General features: G+C 40.0%; 1 protein-coding gene across 2 annotated transcripts in view; it reads right to left on the bottom strand.

The window, feature by feature from the left end:
* LOC126473863 (TGF-beta-activated kinase 1 and MAP3K7-binding protein 1-like) overlaps nucleotides 1-16951 on the bottom strand; it is a 100228-nt gene that overhangs the window by 66383 nt on the left and 16894 nt on the right. Inside the window, exon 1 of one of the 2 annotated variants that reach the window (XM_050101191.1) lies at nucleotides 924-973. The exons of the other annotated variant lie outside the window; for it this stretch is intronic. Coding sequence (XP_049957148.1) covers nucleotides 924-958 — 35 coding nt within the window. The 5' untranslated portion in view covers nucleotides 959-973. Of the gene's footprint in view, nucleotides 1-923; nucleotides 974-16951 lie in introns of those variants that run through there. 2 annotated transcript variants of the gene reach the window in all.

The following is a 16951-nucleotide window of genomic DNA, read 5'->3' as shown; positions in this document are numbered from 1 at the left end:
AGTAGCTACGATTTCAATTGAGGCTTACAGACATAATTTAAGTGCGAAAAACAATACCACAGACATATGTGGCTGGCTGTTTACTGGTAAAAGTATAGCCAGCTACTGAGTAGTGTATCACAATCTCTTCTCTCACACTGGCAGAAAGTATTACACCATGAACGTCTTGATAGAATGCTATTAAGCTAATACTCCAGTCTTTTCATGTCTGTTGGACATGTTGATTAAGATTTCACCCTACTGTGAGTTTATTTTCAGTACAGAAAAGAAGTCATCCCTACAGTTGCTCAATGGTATGAATACTTCATGGGTACTGGATGCGCTTAACATTATTGAAAATTATAAGGTAGAGTTCACAACACAGCAGGCCCAGAGAACATGCATGTGCAGCTAATCGCCACCTTCCAAACTTTGAGAAAGGTCAAATCACTGTATGAGGTACATGGGGTCGTCATATCGACTGACCACACAAACAGTTCATTGCAGTACAATGACTACTGAACAAATGGTGGTGATATAGCTCATGACAAGAGAGTGATAATAAGAATAGGCAAAGGTTCTTCCAGAAGGAGTACACCATGAGAAGAAGGTAGAATCATTTGACTGGCTCTCATGAACAGGTGGATGCAAACAGCTAAAACCCAAGAAAAAGTTACAGGCACATCACCACACACCCTTGAGAACAAATACTTGAAAGTTGGGCTGAGATCTCAAGTTCCCATGAATCGTCGACCATTTGTACAATATCACAGGCAACAGAAATTTGCATGGTGTAGAGCTGGAGACAACAGGATCATTGTGTGAGATTCTGTAGTACTTAGCAACAAGTCTCACTTCTGTTTGTGGTGGTCAGATTGCTACTAATGTGACCATGGCGATGTGGCTAAAAGGTCACAGGAAGTGGCATTTCTTGGGACCCATACCTCTCCAAATCTGGGAACCACGGTCTAGGGAGCATTTCCAGGTGTTACGATGTCTTCCTCTACTTCTGTATCCATCCATTGGTTTCCACAACAGTGCTGACTTGGGTACTCTTCCGTCCTTTATGCAGAGATGATGTCCAACAAGCTTCATTCTTCTTTCAGCAATGTTTTTATATAGGCTGTGTAGATCACTTCTTTCAACACTTCATCATCTGAAACATGGTCATGATAGTTGATCTTCAAAATTATCACCATGCATCATTGGTGACAAACATTGAGCTCATGTGCTGATTTTGCCAACATTTTCCAGGTACACATGCGTATATAGCTGTCTGTAGGATGATAAAGGAGTACAGCCAAAGCTTTGTGTACACTACATAATTACTATATGAGTCACTCTCGTTGGAATACTGCTGAAACTTTTCCAATTTTCTGGTGATGTCTATACCCAAGGCTGCTGAGATGTAGAAATCGTTCAACATCTTGTAACACCTTCTGTTGCACTATAATCTGAGTCGACACTTTTCGGTCCTACTTCTGCATGCTGTAGTAAATGATGATTTTTCACATTGAAGTAAGGGCACCATTTTCCATAGCACAAGTTCACAAGCAAGTTAGTTCTAGGAACATCTGAAAGATTGTTTATGATCATTTGAGAATAACAGAAACAAAGTTGACTGGCGAGATACTGGATCTGCAGGAAGCCTCACCCTGAATGTCTGCAAGCCGGCATCCATGGGGTTTGCACCAATGGCGTTAGTGGGGTTGTACAGAGACAGAGAGGAGCAAACCGGAGCTTCCTGGCTGGTCTCGGCGAGTTCCAATTTATGAACTGCAAGTGTAGCCAGATCCTGGCCCAGAACTGAATGAGCATCTGACTGCCCGCTGGAGGCTGTGCTTAACCTTAAGTAACCAGAAGACGGAAGTACATCCATAACCATGTGATATGTGCTTCCTCAACAGCAGTGCTGCCGGTTTCCTGACACATATGCTGCTCAGAAGTGTGGCTGGCGCCATTTAGTGGCACCTGTAATGGGCTGTTTCCACATAATACAGAGCTCATAACATGTGAAGCAGGTAGGAAAGGCTGCAGGGCGAAGACATCGGACTGGCAGTGTACATAGTCAGGCTATGGTCACTATACAACAGATACATTTTCACTATTTATGCACATTGTTTTTGCTTGTTCACTAATTACTTTTAGCCCTACAGAACTGGCCATTCCATTCAGCGTGGTGCTCATTAGTTATAAACTTTGGGGTGTCTCTGTCAGAAGAACAATGTCATCAGCAAAAGCCAAGTCCATAAGCTCAGACGCTAATGTGAGCATATGTCCATGTTGGAGTTGACCACGTTTTTCTCATTATGAAGTTTATGATTAGTATGAAAAGGAATGGTGGCAAAATGTATCCCTGTCTGACACCTGTCAGAATACTAGAGAAAGGGGTATTCCCATCTTTTGTTCCCATACGGCAGCTCAAATGTAGATATGGGTTTCGGGAAACATCAATGGGGTGGTCCATAGAGGTTTACAATATTCCACAATGATTCTCAGTGTGTACGGTCAAATGCTTTTTTGAAATCGACAAAGTATAGGTGTAGTGAATACTTGAATTCTATTATGTTACACAGAACAAATATTTGTTCAGAGCAGGATCTCCTACTTTGAAAGCCACCCTTGACTGTACTGCATTTTGCATCACACTCACTCTCCATCACTTAAAATAGAAGGCAGGTCTTCTTTCAAACCTACAATCTTGTCTCACTTATATCTAAAATCATCTGGCTAAATGTAACACACACAGACTAGCGCATCAGAAGTGCCCCAGAGTAGTTGGCCCTTGGCCCCATCACTGAAGAAGGTAGCAGTGGCACAGTGCTCTATCGACAGTCTTCTTATGGTAACTGCTTTCCATCTGGTTGGTTGGTAGGATGTTCAGCAGAATCTTATTTTGTACCTCTGGTTATTCATTTTCAGACTGATGTACCATCTTTCTCCTCAAAAGTGGTGATGCAGGTGTATGGCCTATCTCAGTGATCAGTTCACTTGTCTCTTTGGCCACCAACATGTGCAAGTACACCTTCCCTTGCTGACTGTAAATGGAGAACTGTATCATGAATGTCCTGAACAATTTTCTATCATTTTACATTGACCTGATAGCCCGTGTGTCACATTGACAATGTAATGTAATTGGAGAGAGAAAAGAATCTACTCACTAAGCGATGGCAGGAGAACACACACAGAAAAATGTTTAACTTAACAAGCTTAGGGAGCCAGTGGCTCCTCCTTTCAGCAGAAGAGTTGAGAGGGAAGAAACAGTGGTGAAGGAAAAGGACTGGAGAGGATTAGAAAAAGAGGTAAAGTTCAGAAAAGTTGCCCAGAACCCTGGGTCAGGGAAAACTTACCAGACTGGGTGACCTTTCTGAAATGTAATCATTTTCCTAAACCTCTCCAGCCCTTTCCCTTCACCCCTCTTTGTTCCCCTTCAATTCTTCTTCTGGAAGAAGGAGCCACTGGCTCCCAAGGTTTGCTAAGTTAAACCTTTCTGTGTGTGTGTGTGTGTGTGTGTGTGTGTGTGTGTGTGTGTGTGCGCTTGTGTTCTCCTGCCACCACTTGGTGAGTAGATTTTTTTATCTCTCCAATAAAATTATATTGTCAAAAATTGATTATTTTTGTACTTATATTAAGTCAGGAAATTTTGGTAGCTGAGATATCTAATCCTTTAATCAGTCCTCATGCCCACAAATATGAACACAGTTCAGCTTAAAAGCAGTAGATTGGCTGAAGGGCAATCTCTCAAGACATCACATCCATGAGAATGACGCCATCACAATCCCAGAAGACTGTCACCATGACTTTTCTGGCAGAAGGGGTTGTCTTGAATTTCTTCTTTTGTGGTGAATGAGGCTGATGCCACTCCATGGACTGCTTTTCTGTTTCCAGCGCAAAGTGGTGCACCCAACTTTCGTCCCTCGTAACAATCCATGACAGCAAGGCCTCTCTGTCAGTCTCAAAACACTGCATCAAATCAGATGAAGTGGTCTTTCTTTTAATCTTATGGTCCGCTGTGAGCATTCACGGAACCCACCATGAGCACTTCTTTGAATATCCAAGAGTTTCAATCATTGAAGATACACTTCCAATGCTGACAGAACTGTAGAGTCAATTGTCGATCTGTGATGCACCGGTGGGCATGAATAATGGCATCTGCACGATTCAGCATGTCTGGAGCAGTGGCTGTGACAGGATGTCCCAAGTGTGGCTGATCATGGAGCTCTGTTTCTGCATTTCCTGAGGCTGTAACTTTCTTTACCTATCTTCCAACTGTACACCTATCAACTGCAGCATCGCCATGCACTTCACACAAACATTTATGGATGTTCACTACAGTTTCTATTTCTGCACACAAGAATTCAATAACTGCACATAGCTTATAACGTGAGTCATATGTAGTCGTCATTTCAACAATGTAATATGGGTCTGCCATCCGCCAGAATGGTTTGAAACTTCACTGGCACAAAGAACAAACATCAAATGTGAAGCATTTAAAAAAATGTGGGGCATTACTTATTGAAAAACCATTGCAGAACTAAATTGCCTACTTCCACCTCAAGATCCTACCACTGGGGTACTTAAATTGACATTTTAAGCCTCTGTATGTCCTCACTTTCAGAAATTTCAAATTTAATAACCAAGTATTTCATCAGAGGCACAGTAACCTCATTGGCATTTTAAAATGAAAAGTGTCTCTAAAGTGCAACTGCAGTAAGTTGTCAACTTGACGTGAATGGTTAAAATTACCAATACCAGCTTTACTGGAACTGAGGCCTGAGTGTCCCTTCTCAACATTTCCTGCATGGTATCAGAATGTGAAGCACTGGGCCACTTAACTGGGAGAGTTTTAAAGTCATCCCCCATTCAGTGTGACAGTAACAAACATCAATCCATCATAGGCATGAAACCAATCCAATGGACTCATACTGAGATGGCTGATGAACTAAACAGGAAAGAAGTTTATGGGTCAGCACCAGATTAGCACAAAAGTTGTAGAGATGGGACACAAGGACAGGGCACAACACTGGGGTCTTTTTGAAGGAAACAGAAACTACTAAATGCTAAATACTTATATCCAAGGACATGAACTCCATTCTTCCTCATGTTTTCCAGTGTCTTAACCCTGTTATTGACTGCCTCGGTGAAACAAAATCCTTGGTTAAATTCAGAAAATCGTGTCATGACTTCAGTCTACTTTTTTAATTAATTCATTCTTGTAACTTGAAATGCTGTTAGCTTTTCTGCTGTCAGTCTACATCTGAATTTTTATAGTAACACCATCCTACCCATCATACAAGAGCAGAATTCTTTACTCCACCATGAGAGTGGATGTCTTCTTAGCAAAATTGACAAAGACATATAAGCACACTAATGTGACTTTTAACATGTCCAACTGGCTAAAAGCACCCAGTTCCCCCTGCTGAGCATCTGTTAATGAGGCTTCTTTACAACACTGGTCATTCGCATTGAAAAATTCATTGAAAAATTCATGGACATAGTAGCTATCAAAAGTCAAATCAGTACCAACTTACAATAGTATAAAGTCCACAGAAACAGAGTGGAGAAGGTAAGGTCAACAGCCAAGAACAACAGCGTTCCAACACCGAAGTGCATTCCTATCCATCTGCACAAAACACACACATTCTATGTAACAATAAAGCTCACTGTAGTTCTGCTCTGCAGGACGTGGTATTCACAGAATCCAACAGCATATTATGTTCAATACAATCTCCCAGGAGGAGTGGGTGGGAAAACTGAAGAAACAAGTCCTAGTTATCTTGACAAACGACACTGTAATGTTTGCAATGAATTATCACCAAACCACTCACAAACTGTTAAGAATACTAAATGGTCCCTATTTTGGCACTGAAAATGTATCACCTCTTTCCTTGCTTTTCACTGGAACTAAAACTATCCTTTCACACACATATTGCCAACCTGTGTATGGTAGAGGAACAGTGACCATTGCTTAAATTTACATCTACATCTACACACCACAACCCACCTTATGGTGTGTGCCACTCTCACTGTCCCCTTTTATAGTTAACAGAAAGAATGATTGTTGGTAAGCTTCCACGCAAGCTCAAACTCTCTAATTTTATCCTCATGGTATTTTCACGTTGGAGGAAGCAATATCTTAGTTGACTCCTCAGAACTTTAACAGTAAACCATATCATAATGCATAATGCCTGTCTTGCAGTTCTGCTACTGCAGTTGGCTGTAGATATAGGGAACATGCAGCAGTCCTCAACAGTTAGGAGGCCTAGGTCAGTTGCAAAGTCTAACACAAAGAAGAAGGTTCTGCTGTTAGGTAGTTCGCACGGTAGAGGTGTGGGCCAGCAATTGCAGGAAGTGTTGGACAGTGAGTAGCAGGTCACCAGTATTGTGAAGCCTAGTGCAGGGTTGGCTCAGGTGACTGACAGCATAGGGGAGTTATGTAGGAATTTTATGAAGGAGGATCAGGTAGTGATAGTGGGTGGAGCAGGACAGGGACGGGGAATATGATGTAGGTGGTGACCTGGTAAAGAGAGCTACTCAAACTAGTGGCACTAATGTGAATTTCATGCAACTTTTTTAGCACCATGACCAGCCTCATCTTAATGTGGTTATTAGGTGTGTTAACATGGTGCTGGAGAGGGCACTAATGTCAGAGGGCACGTGTCACATTTCAGTGGTGCCAGCTGAGTCTATCAGTAGATTGGGTTTCACTAGGCATGGCCTGCACCTAAATAGGTGTTGGAAGGGGAGGCTGGCAAAGCTTGTAGGTGACTGTGTAGTGGGTGGTGGTGGACCACACATGGAAAAATTCCAGTAGTAGCTGGTGTTAGAGCTGCACCTTTTTTAGATTGAAGTCAGCTGATAGGTATACCTGCTTAAAGGAAGTCCCTCTAACTAAGGTCTCACCTTCAGAGGACGTCATGGTTCCAAGTCGAGAAGGAATTAGCATATCTCATCAAAATATAAGAGATATAAGAGATAAAGTTAGTGAACTGCTTATAGGTGTTGACTCTGAAATTATTGGTATATCGGAGCACCACTTAAATAATTTGACAATTCAGAGGCTTCCTTTACCAGGATACAGATTAGCTGGCTATTTTTAAAGGAGTTCCTCGTGGGGTGGGGAAGTGGCCATGTATGTAAAAAACAGTATTCCATTTTAGACATATTACGGCACTGCACTGAACAGTGCAGTTAAATTTAGTGAAACTAAACTTCTAATTGTTGTTCTTCATAGGTCCACTAAGTCTGACTTCAGAGCATTTCTCCTCAAGCTAGAGAGGGTTCTTGATTCGCTTTGTAGGAGGTACCAGAAATTAATTATATGTGGTGACTGACATCAGTATGCATTTTGTATATGATGGTGCAAGCAAAAGGATGTTGGTAGATCTCATAAATTCATATGAACTGATGCAGACTGTGATTTTTTCAACTAGGGTGCAGGGGAACAGTAGCACAGCTATAGGCAATACTTTATTCATTCTTCAGTACTAGATGGGCAGTATGTTAGTAAAAGGATGAATGGCCTTTCAGTCCATGATGCACAAATTTTAACACTAAAAGGCTTTTGTACTGAAACAAATGTCACATATAATTACAAACTATGTAGGAAAGTTAATCCAACAGTAATAGAGAGTTTTTTAAACCTCATCAAGGAACAAGAGTGGCAGGATGTTTATAGCGCCGATAACATAGATGAAAAATGTAATGCTTTCCTCAACTATTTTCTGCTTTCCTCAACTCTTTTCTCATGCTCTTTGAGAGTTGCTTTCCATTAGAATGATCTAAATGGGGTACTAGCAGTAAAAGACAGCCCGGGTGGCTGATTAGTGGGATAAGGATGTCATGTAGAACAAAGCAGGAATTGTATCATAGTGTTAGAAGTAGTCACAATCAAGCTACAGCAGCCCATTGCAAACAGTAATGTAAGGTGCTTAAAATGTTATTAGGAAGGCAAAGAGCATGTGGTATGCAAGTAGAATAGCTAAATCACAGGATAAAATTAAAACCATATGGTCAATTGTGAAGGAAGTGTCTGGTCAGCAGCACAAGGTCGACGATATAAAGTCAATTCGTAGTAAAAATATTTCTGTCACTGATAATCAGATATATGTACAGCGTTTGACAATCATTTTCTGAGCATTCCTGGTGAATTAAATAAAAATTTAGTTTCTACAGGGAATCATATAACTCTCTTGGCAATTGCTTTTCCAAGATTGATGCCTGAAATTCTGCTCTGTGATACAGACAAAGGGGAAGCTGAGTCAATAACTACATCACTGAAGACTAAGGACTCTCATGCATACAACGGAGTGCCTAGCAGCATATTAAAGTACTGTGCTGCACGTGTTGGCCCTGTATTTAGCCATATTTGTAATTTTTCCTTTAGGAATGGTCAGTTTCCTGAATGATAAAAGTACTCAGTAGTAAAGCCGCTTTATAAAAAAGGAGAAAGGGGCAATGTAGACAATTTTAGACCTATTTCTATGCCATCAGTGTTTGCTAAAGTTATTGAAAAGGCTGTGTATGTAAGGATAATTGATCATTTTATATCACGATTTGCTATCAAATGTGCAGTTCTCTCTGTGAGGTACTGGATGGGTTAAACAAAAAGTTTCGAATGTTAGGCATATTTTTTGATTAAACTATGATGTTTGATTGTGTTGATCACAAAATATTGCTCCAGAAGCTGGACCATTATGGAGTACAGGGAGTAGCTCACAATTGGTTCACCTTTTACTTTAGCAAAAGACAGCAAAGGGTCATTATTCGCAGTCTTGAGAATGGCTGTGATGTGGGGTCCGAGTGGTGTAGGGTGAGGGGGGGGGGGGGGGGGGGGGGGGGGTTGCCCCTGTGATCAGTGTTGGGGCCACTCCTGTTCCTTATTTATATAAATGATATGCCCTCTAGTATTACAGGTAACTTCAAAATATTTCTGCTTGCTGATGACACTAGCTTGGTAGTACAGGATGTTGCGTGCAACACTGGCTCGCTTTCAAACAGTGCAGTTCATGACATAAGTTCATGGCTTGTAGAAAATAAACTAATACTAGATCACAATAAGACTCAGTTTTTACAGTTTCTAACACACAATTCAACAAAACCTGACGTTTTAATATCACAGACTGGGCATATGATTAGTGAAACTGTATGGTTCAAATTTCTAGGTGTTCGGATAGATAGTAAACTGTCATGGAAAGCCCACATTCAGGATCTTGTTCAAAGACTTAATGCTGCCATTCTTACAATACAAACGGTATCTAAAGTGAGTGATCATTCAACATGAAAATTGGTCTACTTTGCTTATTTTCATTGTCTTATGTTGTATGGTATTATATTTTGGGGTAGCTCCTCCCATTCTAAAAGGATATTTTTGGCTCAGAAATGGGCAGTTCGGGCAATAAATGGTGTAAGTTCACAAACCTCTTGTTGACCCCTGTTCACAAGTCTGGGTATTTTGACATTGGTTGCTCAATATATATATTCCTTACTCTTGTTTCTTATTAACAATATTAGCTTATTCCCAAGAATAAGCAGCTTTTACCCAGTTAATACTCGGCAGGAATCAAACCTGCATTTGGATCGGACTTCCTTAACTCTTGTGCAGAGTTCCTTGAAAAATTAAACTGATTTTTGTTGTATTCTTGATTGTGTTTTCTTAAACTTATGGCTTGACTTTTTTCAGGTCCATAAACATTTTATTTTTATCTGTTATTACTTTTATGTCATAATTTCATGTACTGACACATTCCATGACCTTGGAAGTTTGCTCGTCGATTTGGTCTTACAGAATTTGATGTGTAAATAAATAAATAAATCTCCATGATGCTTTTGCAGTTACTAAATGAACCTGTAAAGAAATGGGCTGCTCTGCTTTGGATCTTCTCTAATTCCTCTATTAAAACGATCTTCTACAGATCTCAGACTGATGAGCAATATTCAAGTAGTGGTTGAATGAGGGTTTCGTAAACTGCCTCCTTTGTGGGTGGACTACACTTCCTCAGGATCCTTCAATGACTCTCAATTTGTTATCTGCTTTGCCAGCAATTAGTTTTATGCGGTCATCCCACTTTAAATCACTCTGTCTACATACTCCTATATATTTTATGGACGTGACTGTGTCCAATCCATACAGCCCAGATTTGGTGCCAAGTGATTTTCCTTTCTTTGCTCACACAAAGAAGTGGCTTGTGTCACAGCACCTCAGTGATGACCTTCAAAATGCTGTGAAAGATTGACTATGTTCCCAGACAGCAGAATTTTCCATAAGTTTAATAAACACAACATATACATATAACAAAGACTTTCATCATCAATAATATATTCTCCTTCACTATTTACAACAGTTTGCCAATGTTGCAGTAACTTTTCAATTGTGCAACTGTAGAAATCACATGGTTTTGAGCCGAAGAATTCTTCGAGCCATGTCCAGGGCACATTTTCATCTAGAAAACTTCCTTGAAGGTTGTTTGAGAGAGAGTGGAAAAAGTACAAATCTGAGGGCATAAGATCAGATGAATAAGTTGGGTGCAGAATGACTTCCCAACCCAACTCCTGTATAGTATTTTTCATCAGTCTAGCGGAATGCGGGAGGGCATTATCCTGGATTAGCATCACTTTAGACAGTCTCCCTGGTTAATGTTCTTGGACTGCATCTGCAAGACATCTCAGTTGTTGACAATAAATGTCAGCAGTGACGGTTACACCTCGGGGAACAATACGTATGTGATTGATCATTCTATGCTCCAGAGGAAGCTTGAACGGTATGGTGTAAGAGGTGCACCAAATCAATGGATTAAATCATATTTGGAATATCGCTCTCAGGTGACTGAAATTAAGTACATGGAACGAAATGAACTCCAGGTACACCTTGCAGAACCATGTGGAATAAGTCATGGTGTTCCACAGGGCTCCCCCCCCCCCTTTTTTTATTTTATTGTGTACATTAATGATTTCCCATCATACGTTAGGGATCCCGAACCAGTACTGTTTGCAGATGACACCAGTCTATTGACTGAAGGGAATAAAGAAGAAAATCTTACTGCATCTGCAAAAGATATTACAAAAGGAGTGTCTGAATAGTTTACCAGAAACAGGCTAATAGTTAACCACCAAAAAACGGTACTCATGAATTTCCATACCAATCAAAATAAAAATGTGGCACAACCCATAATATGTATAGATAACCAAATACTAGTGCTCTCAATGAAACTAAATTTCTTTGGATTCGTAGCCAGGAAAATCTTAAATGGAGCACTCATATCACATCCCTAAGGAATTCTTTGCAACAATACTAGTGCAGAAACAGTTAGGGCTGTATACTGTGCTTGTGTACATTCAGTACTGAAGTATGTTATCATTTTCTGGGGAAATATACACCAGGCAATAACAGTTTTCAGGTAACAAAAGGCAATTATAATAATAATGAAACAAGTGAGCAGCAGAAAACCATGCAAATCTTTAAGAAAGTTCCTACCCACTCCCTGCATTTACATACTGGAGGTAGTCATGCCTATCAAAAAAAGTATACCGAGAAAAGAAAACCTTTTTCCTCAAAACAAAAGTGTCCTTGATTACAGTACCAGGTCAGACAGTGGCATATATATTAATTAGTGTAACACCACATTGTGCCAAGGTGGTGGTGGTGGTTAGTGTTTAACGTCCCGTCGACAACGAGGTCATTAGAGACGGAGCGCAAGCTCAGGTTAGGGAAGGATTGGGAAGGAAATCGGCCGTGCCCTTTCAAAGGAACCATCCCGGCATTTGCCTGAAACGATTTAGGGAAATCACGGAAAACCTAAATCAGGATGGCTGGAGACGGGATTGAACCGTCGTCCTCCCGAATGCGAGTCCAGTGTGCTAACCACTGCGCCACCTCGCTCGGTCACATTGTGCCAAAAAGGTGTATATCATGCAGGAACAAGACTATACAACAGATTATCGAGACATATAAAATCTCTTCCTGAACTACAGAGCTTTAAAATGTCTGTGACAGCCTACCTTCGGAAAAACTGCTTCTATTCAATCTCTTAGTATCTTATGCAAGAAAAAATGTAATTTGTTTCTTTAATTGTAGAAATAAGTTATAAACACACAGCATTTTAAAAAAATTGTAATTATTAACTGTACAGATCCAATCTGTTATAAAAATTTAAATAATATATGTTTGACATTTGAAAAATCAATAGATAAAAAGGTCCAATATCCTGTGTACAATATATGTACTGAAAAAGAGATTTATATGGACAAATAAACAAATACACCACCACTGCTCTACCAGATGCATGATGTTATCTCTTGTGAATGTGTGCAGGTCTTGTACAGGGAGTTGCTGCTATGTTTGGGCTCAACAATTCCTTTCTTTTCCTTATTTTAACATAAAGACATGATTTCTACTCACCAGTATTGATGGTTAGTGTTGTTCACAAGTCAATTGGAGATGAGCAAGCAGAGATGCACATTTGGCCACCTGCTGATTTTTGTGATTTTGGCTTAGAGCTTGTGGTACCCATACATGCAATTTTTGAACCTTTCCCATTGCAAGCAAATTGCGCACAATGGTGGAAAGATCTCAGTTCACCATATTTGCCAATTCTTGAGCACACTGATGTGAATTAACGTGCTTAAACAATCTTCATCAAACCTCGAAGGTCTCCCCGAACATAGTGTCACTAATGTCAAAATTATCCGCCTTAGAACAAGAAAACCATTTTCTGCCCAATGATATTATCCCCATACACAGCACAAATGTTTGTGGCTGCCTCCACTGCAGTCACCCCTCTACTGAACTCAAACGAAGAATACATCAGAAACGTTTTGATTTCTGCACTTGGCACTCCATTTTCTAGTGTCCACTGCACCAGTCACTACCTCCAAATGACAAAATGACAATATGTAAACTTAAATAGCAACAGTGAACTGCAAATAAAAACTGACTATCGATAAATAAACTCATAGCAAATGGAATACCAATGTGGGAACAAAAATGCTACAAACTTATGCACCAAACTTAATAAATTAGTGAAATTCTGTAACAAATGCTTAAATTTAAATGGTATGTCGAAAAATAGTAAAAACCTGTAGTTTTAAGATGCATAAAATAATTTTTTTCTCTGCAACTTTTTTATTTACAGCCAAATCAGGGTCAATGTTCAAATCAACCATGACAAATTGTGAAAATTAATGTTCCTTTAACACTTCCTTGGGGTACATCCAACATTACTTTTATGCCTGAAGATTTCTCTTTATGTAGGATGAAATGCTGTGTTTTGTTTGCAAGAAATTCTTCACTCCAGTCACTCATATTTTGTTCAATAGGTGGCAGTGCAAAACTGTATCAAACACCTGGAAGTCAGAACACTGCATCAACCTTGGTAATGATAGCTACTGCCTTCTGGGTCTTGCGGACAAACATAGTGAGCTGGGTTTCACATGAATGATGTTTTCATAACCCGTGTTGATTCCTACAAAGGAGATATTCAGTCTCCAGACGTACCATAATACATGGACATAAAACATGTTCCAAAATTCTACAACAGACTGACATCAGAGATGTAAACTTATAGTCTTGTGCATCTGTTCGTCATCCAATCTTGCAAGTGAAAATGACCTATGCTTTTTCCAATCACTAGGAAGTATGGCACACTGCTTCTAGAAGAGGAGCCAGTTTCTTCTCACACCCTATGTAGAATTATAGTGGCTTCAGGTCCAGTGGCCTTTCATCTGTTGAGTGACTTCATTTGCTTTCCTAACCTAAGATCATTTATTTCAATAATTGTCGTTTTGACTTTAGTGCAATGATTTAAAGCAGGAACTACACTGCAATCTTACTAAGTGGAACAGTTTTGGAGAAAGACGTTTATTATTTTGGCCTCTGTGTTGGTGCCATTATGATCACAGAGCATCTGGATATGTGGCTTCAATCATTTTACTGAATTAACATAAGACTAAAACTTCTTAGGATCTTCTGTTAAATTGGTACATAGAATTTTACTTTCAAATTCATTGAATGCTTCACACAGGTTTCTCTTGTCACCCATGCTAAGCACAAATATCTTCATTTAGTTTTTGTTTGTCTATGACGCTTTGTGTATATTTAGATTTGCAGTAAAGTACTCTTTGCTTTCGTAGCAGCTTTTTGAAATGGCTGTCAAACATGGTGGATCTTTCCCATCCCTCAAAACTTTGCTCAGCACATGCCTAACTAAGGCATATTGTACAATACTCTTGAACTTGGTCCACTGATGCTCAGTATTGTCAGTACTGAGATGAAATTTTCATGTTGACCACTCCAGTAATTTGAAATCTGTTTCTTGTCACTCACGCTAAGCACAAATATCTTTTAACTTTTCTTTATATTCTGCCTCTCTATTACTAAGTTTTCAAAGGATCATTGTTTCTTAGAGAATTTCCTGTGATCACTTGTTTACTCAATTGCACCAGCCTGCTCATTTATATACCGTGAAAGCAGCACTAATGGAGCAGTTATCTCGACACAAATGTTTTCTACAGGTGCATAGGGAAATACAAAAACCACTTCTGTAGCTTGTATGAGGCATTTACCCACTTTATTGGTCATTATCTATGGTCTTTGTACTGTACTTCTGCAATACAAGTCGCAATCTGTTCAACTTACGAAAAAACAGTGGGCTGGTCCTCTCCATCTTTAAGTACCTAGATCTGTCACTTTGCTTAAACTTACATCAACATTTCTGAACACTTGGGTCAACATTTCTGATACCTTCTGTAGAATAATATGTTGTGAAATATCAGTTTCATCCTGCACATGTTATTATGATGCTGATCAAGCATATTCTTTAGCATTTATGATGCTCTGGTAATTTGTGATGTAAGTCCGTGTGAGTCCATAATCTGTCCTGTGGTTCCTTAAATGTAAAAGTATAATATAACTATAATCAGCATCTAACTGTCAGTATTGAATCATTAGACAAAGTCACAGTCACACACATTTCCATTAAAGATAAAATGATAATGTTACGGATTATGAGGTATCCCCTGTTTGTAATTGTAGTTGGTGGGTGAAGTGAATACAGTACATTTATTATTTCTTTTGAGTGGCATTTTGCAATATTCCACCCAGAACTAAGTGAGGTCCTCCAGCTTGGATCCTAGTGGAATTTCTCAAATAGAAACAATATCACTTCTGTTACGATCTTGGCAGGGCTGAGAGCAGAATTCTCTTGTTGCCAGATCAAAGATGCACTACTCACAGACAGCAACTACTTAGAAGAAACTCTCATCATACAAGGCTGGTTGTTCCATTAAGCAATTCTGATTAATGTCATACCAGATACCTCTCCAGAAAGCAACTGCCTCTTCTATGGAAACAGCAAAATAAAATACACCTCACCTTTCTATATTAGAAATCACTGAGAAAAACCTTAACCTTGTTTAAGAATATCCCAAGCCATATGTGGAGAATTTTCTTCTTTTCTCTACATACATAAATTGAACACCCCTGCTCACCGCTAGCTGTATATTCAGGCTAATATCGGGAACTACTGTAGCGATTTTGACAAGGTTTTTACTGATCAGTAAACTGAGATACAGGAAAGGTTTCTACATATAATTTATAAATATTTATGAGCAATGATGATTTAAAGTCAACCACTGCTATGAGAACAACGCCACTGCCATCTAGTAGTGAATGACATATCTCACAGTAGAGGCTGTTGCTGCACAATCAAGAGCATTAATTTCATTTTCACTGCTCCCAACAGTGGCGACGGTTCTATGCTCGTTGTTGTGTGGCCTATTGCCATTTTCCATTCTGACCTCTGTACGTTTATACTGCCCATGTATCTCCATTGATCAAATCAATGTTTCCCATGAAGTGGCATCTAATTGAAAGACTTGCACTAGGCCACTGCACCACACTAAACCGTTATTACCAGAATCTGCACATCTATACGTTTCTTCTTCTATTCATTTTATACAGCCCCAATCCCATTTTTCTGCGTATATGTGGAGGCTTATATCAGGAACTACTACAAGGATTTTGATATGATTTTCACTAATAATAGATAGGCTCTGGATGAGCCGGACAGCACTGCAGTTTACAGCTCCAATCGGCATCATGAGATGTCACTCCGAACACCAATTAAATATTGAACACAAAACATCCATGTCACCTGACAAATTTCCTAGGGTGTGCTGCTTACATAGTTAAGTTAGATGAAAGTGATACTGAACTACAATCATAACACTATGCAGTAGCCCTGAGTAAAATTACCACTATTCCATACAAGTTGTTCAGTGCAGGAGCAGCCATTTTGGTGAAAACAGATTTTATGGCTGGAGCCCCTGACATCACAGTGAGGATGTGGAGAGCAGTGCTGCAGTTTGGTTACATGGCAAATGTGACACACCATAGATATACACTCCTGGAAATTGAAATAAGAACACCGTGAATTCATTGTCCCAGGAAGGGGAAACTTTATTGACACATTCCTGGGGTCAGATACATCACATGATCACACTGACATAACCACAGGCACATAGACACAGGCAACAGAGCATGCACAATGTCGGCACTAGTACAGTGTATATCCACCTTTCGCAGCAATGCAGGCTGCTATTCTCCCATGGAGACGATCGTAGAGATGCTGGATGTAGTCCTGTGGAACGGCTTGCCATGCCATTTCCACCTGGCGCCTCAGTTGGACCAGCGTTCGTGCTGGACGTGCAGACCGCGTGAGACGACGCTTCATCCAGTCCCAAACATGCTCAATGGGGGACAGATCCGGAGATCTTGCTGGCCAGGGTAGTTGACTTACACCTTCTAGAGCACGTTGGGTGGCACGGGATACATGCGGACGTGCATTGTCCTGTTGGAACAGCAAGTTCCCTTGCCGGTCTAGGAATGGTAGAATGATGGGTTCGATGACGGTTTGGATGTACCGTGCACTATTCAGTGTCCCCTCGACGATCACCAGTGGTGTACGGCCAGTGTAGG

This window comes from Schistocerca serialis, chromosome 4, assembly GCF_023864345.2.
Source record: "Schistocerca serialis cubense isolate TAMUIC-IGC-003099 chromosome 4, iqSchSeri2.2, whole genome shotgun sequence".
Classification (NCBI taxonomy): Eukaryota; Metazoa; Arthropoda; class Insecta; order Orthoptera; family Acrididae; genus Schistocerca; species Schistocerca serialis.
Note: the sequence above shows the minus strand (reverse complement) of the source record. Positions and strands in the feature narration are given on the sequence as shown.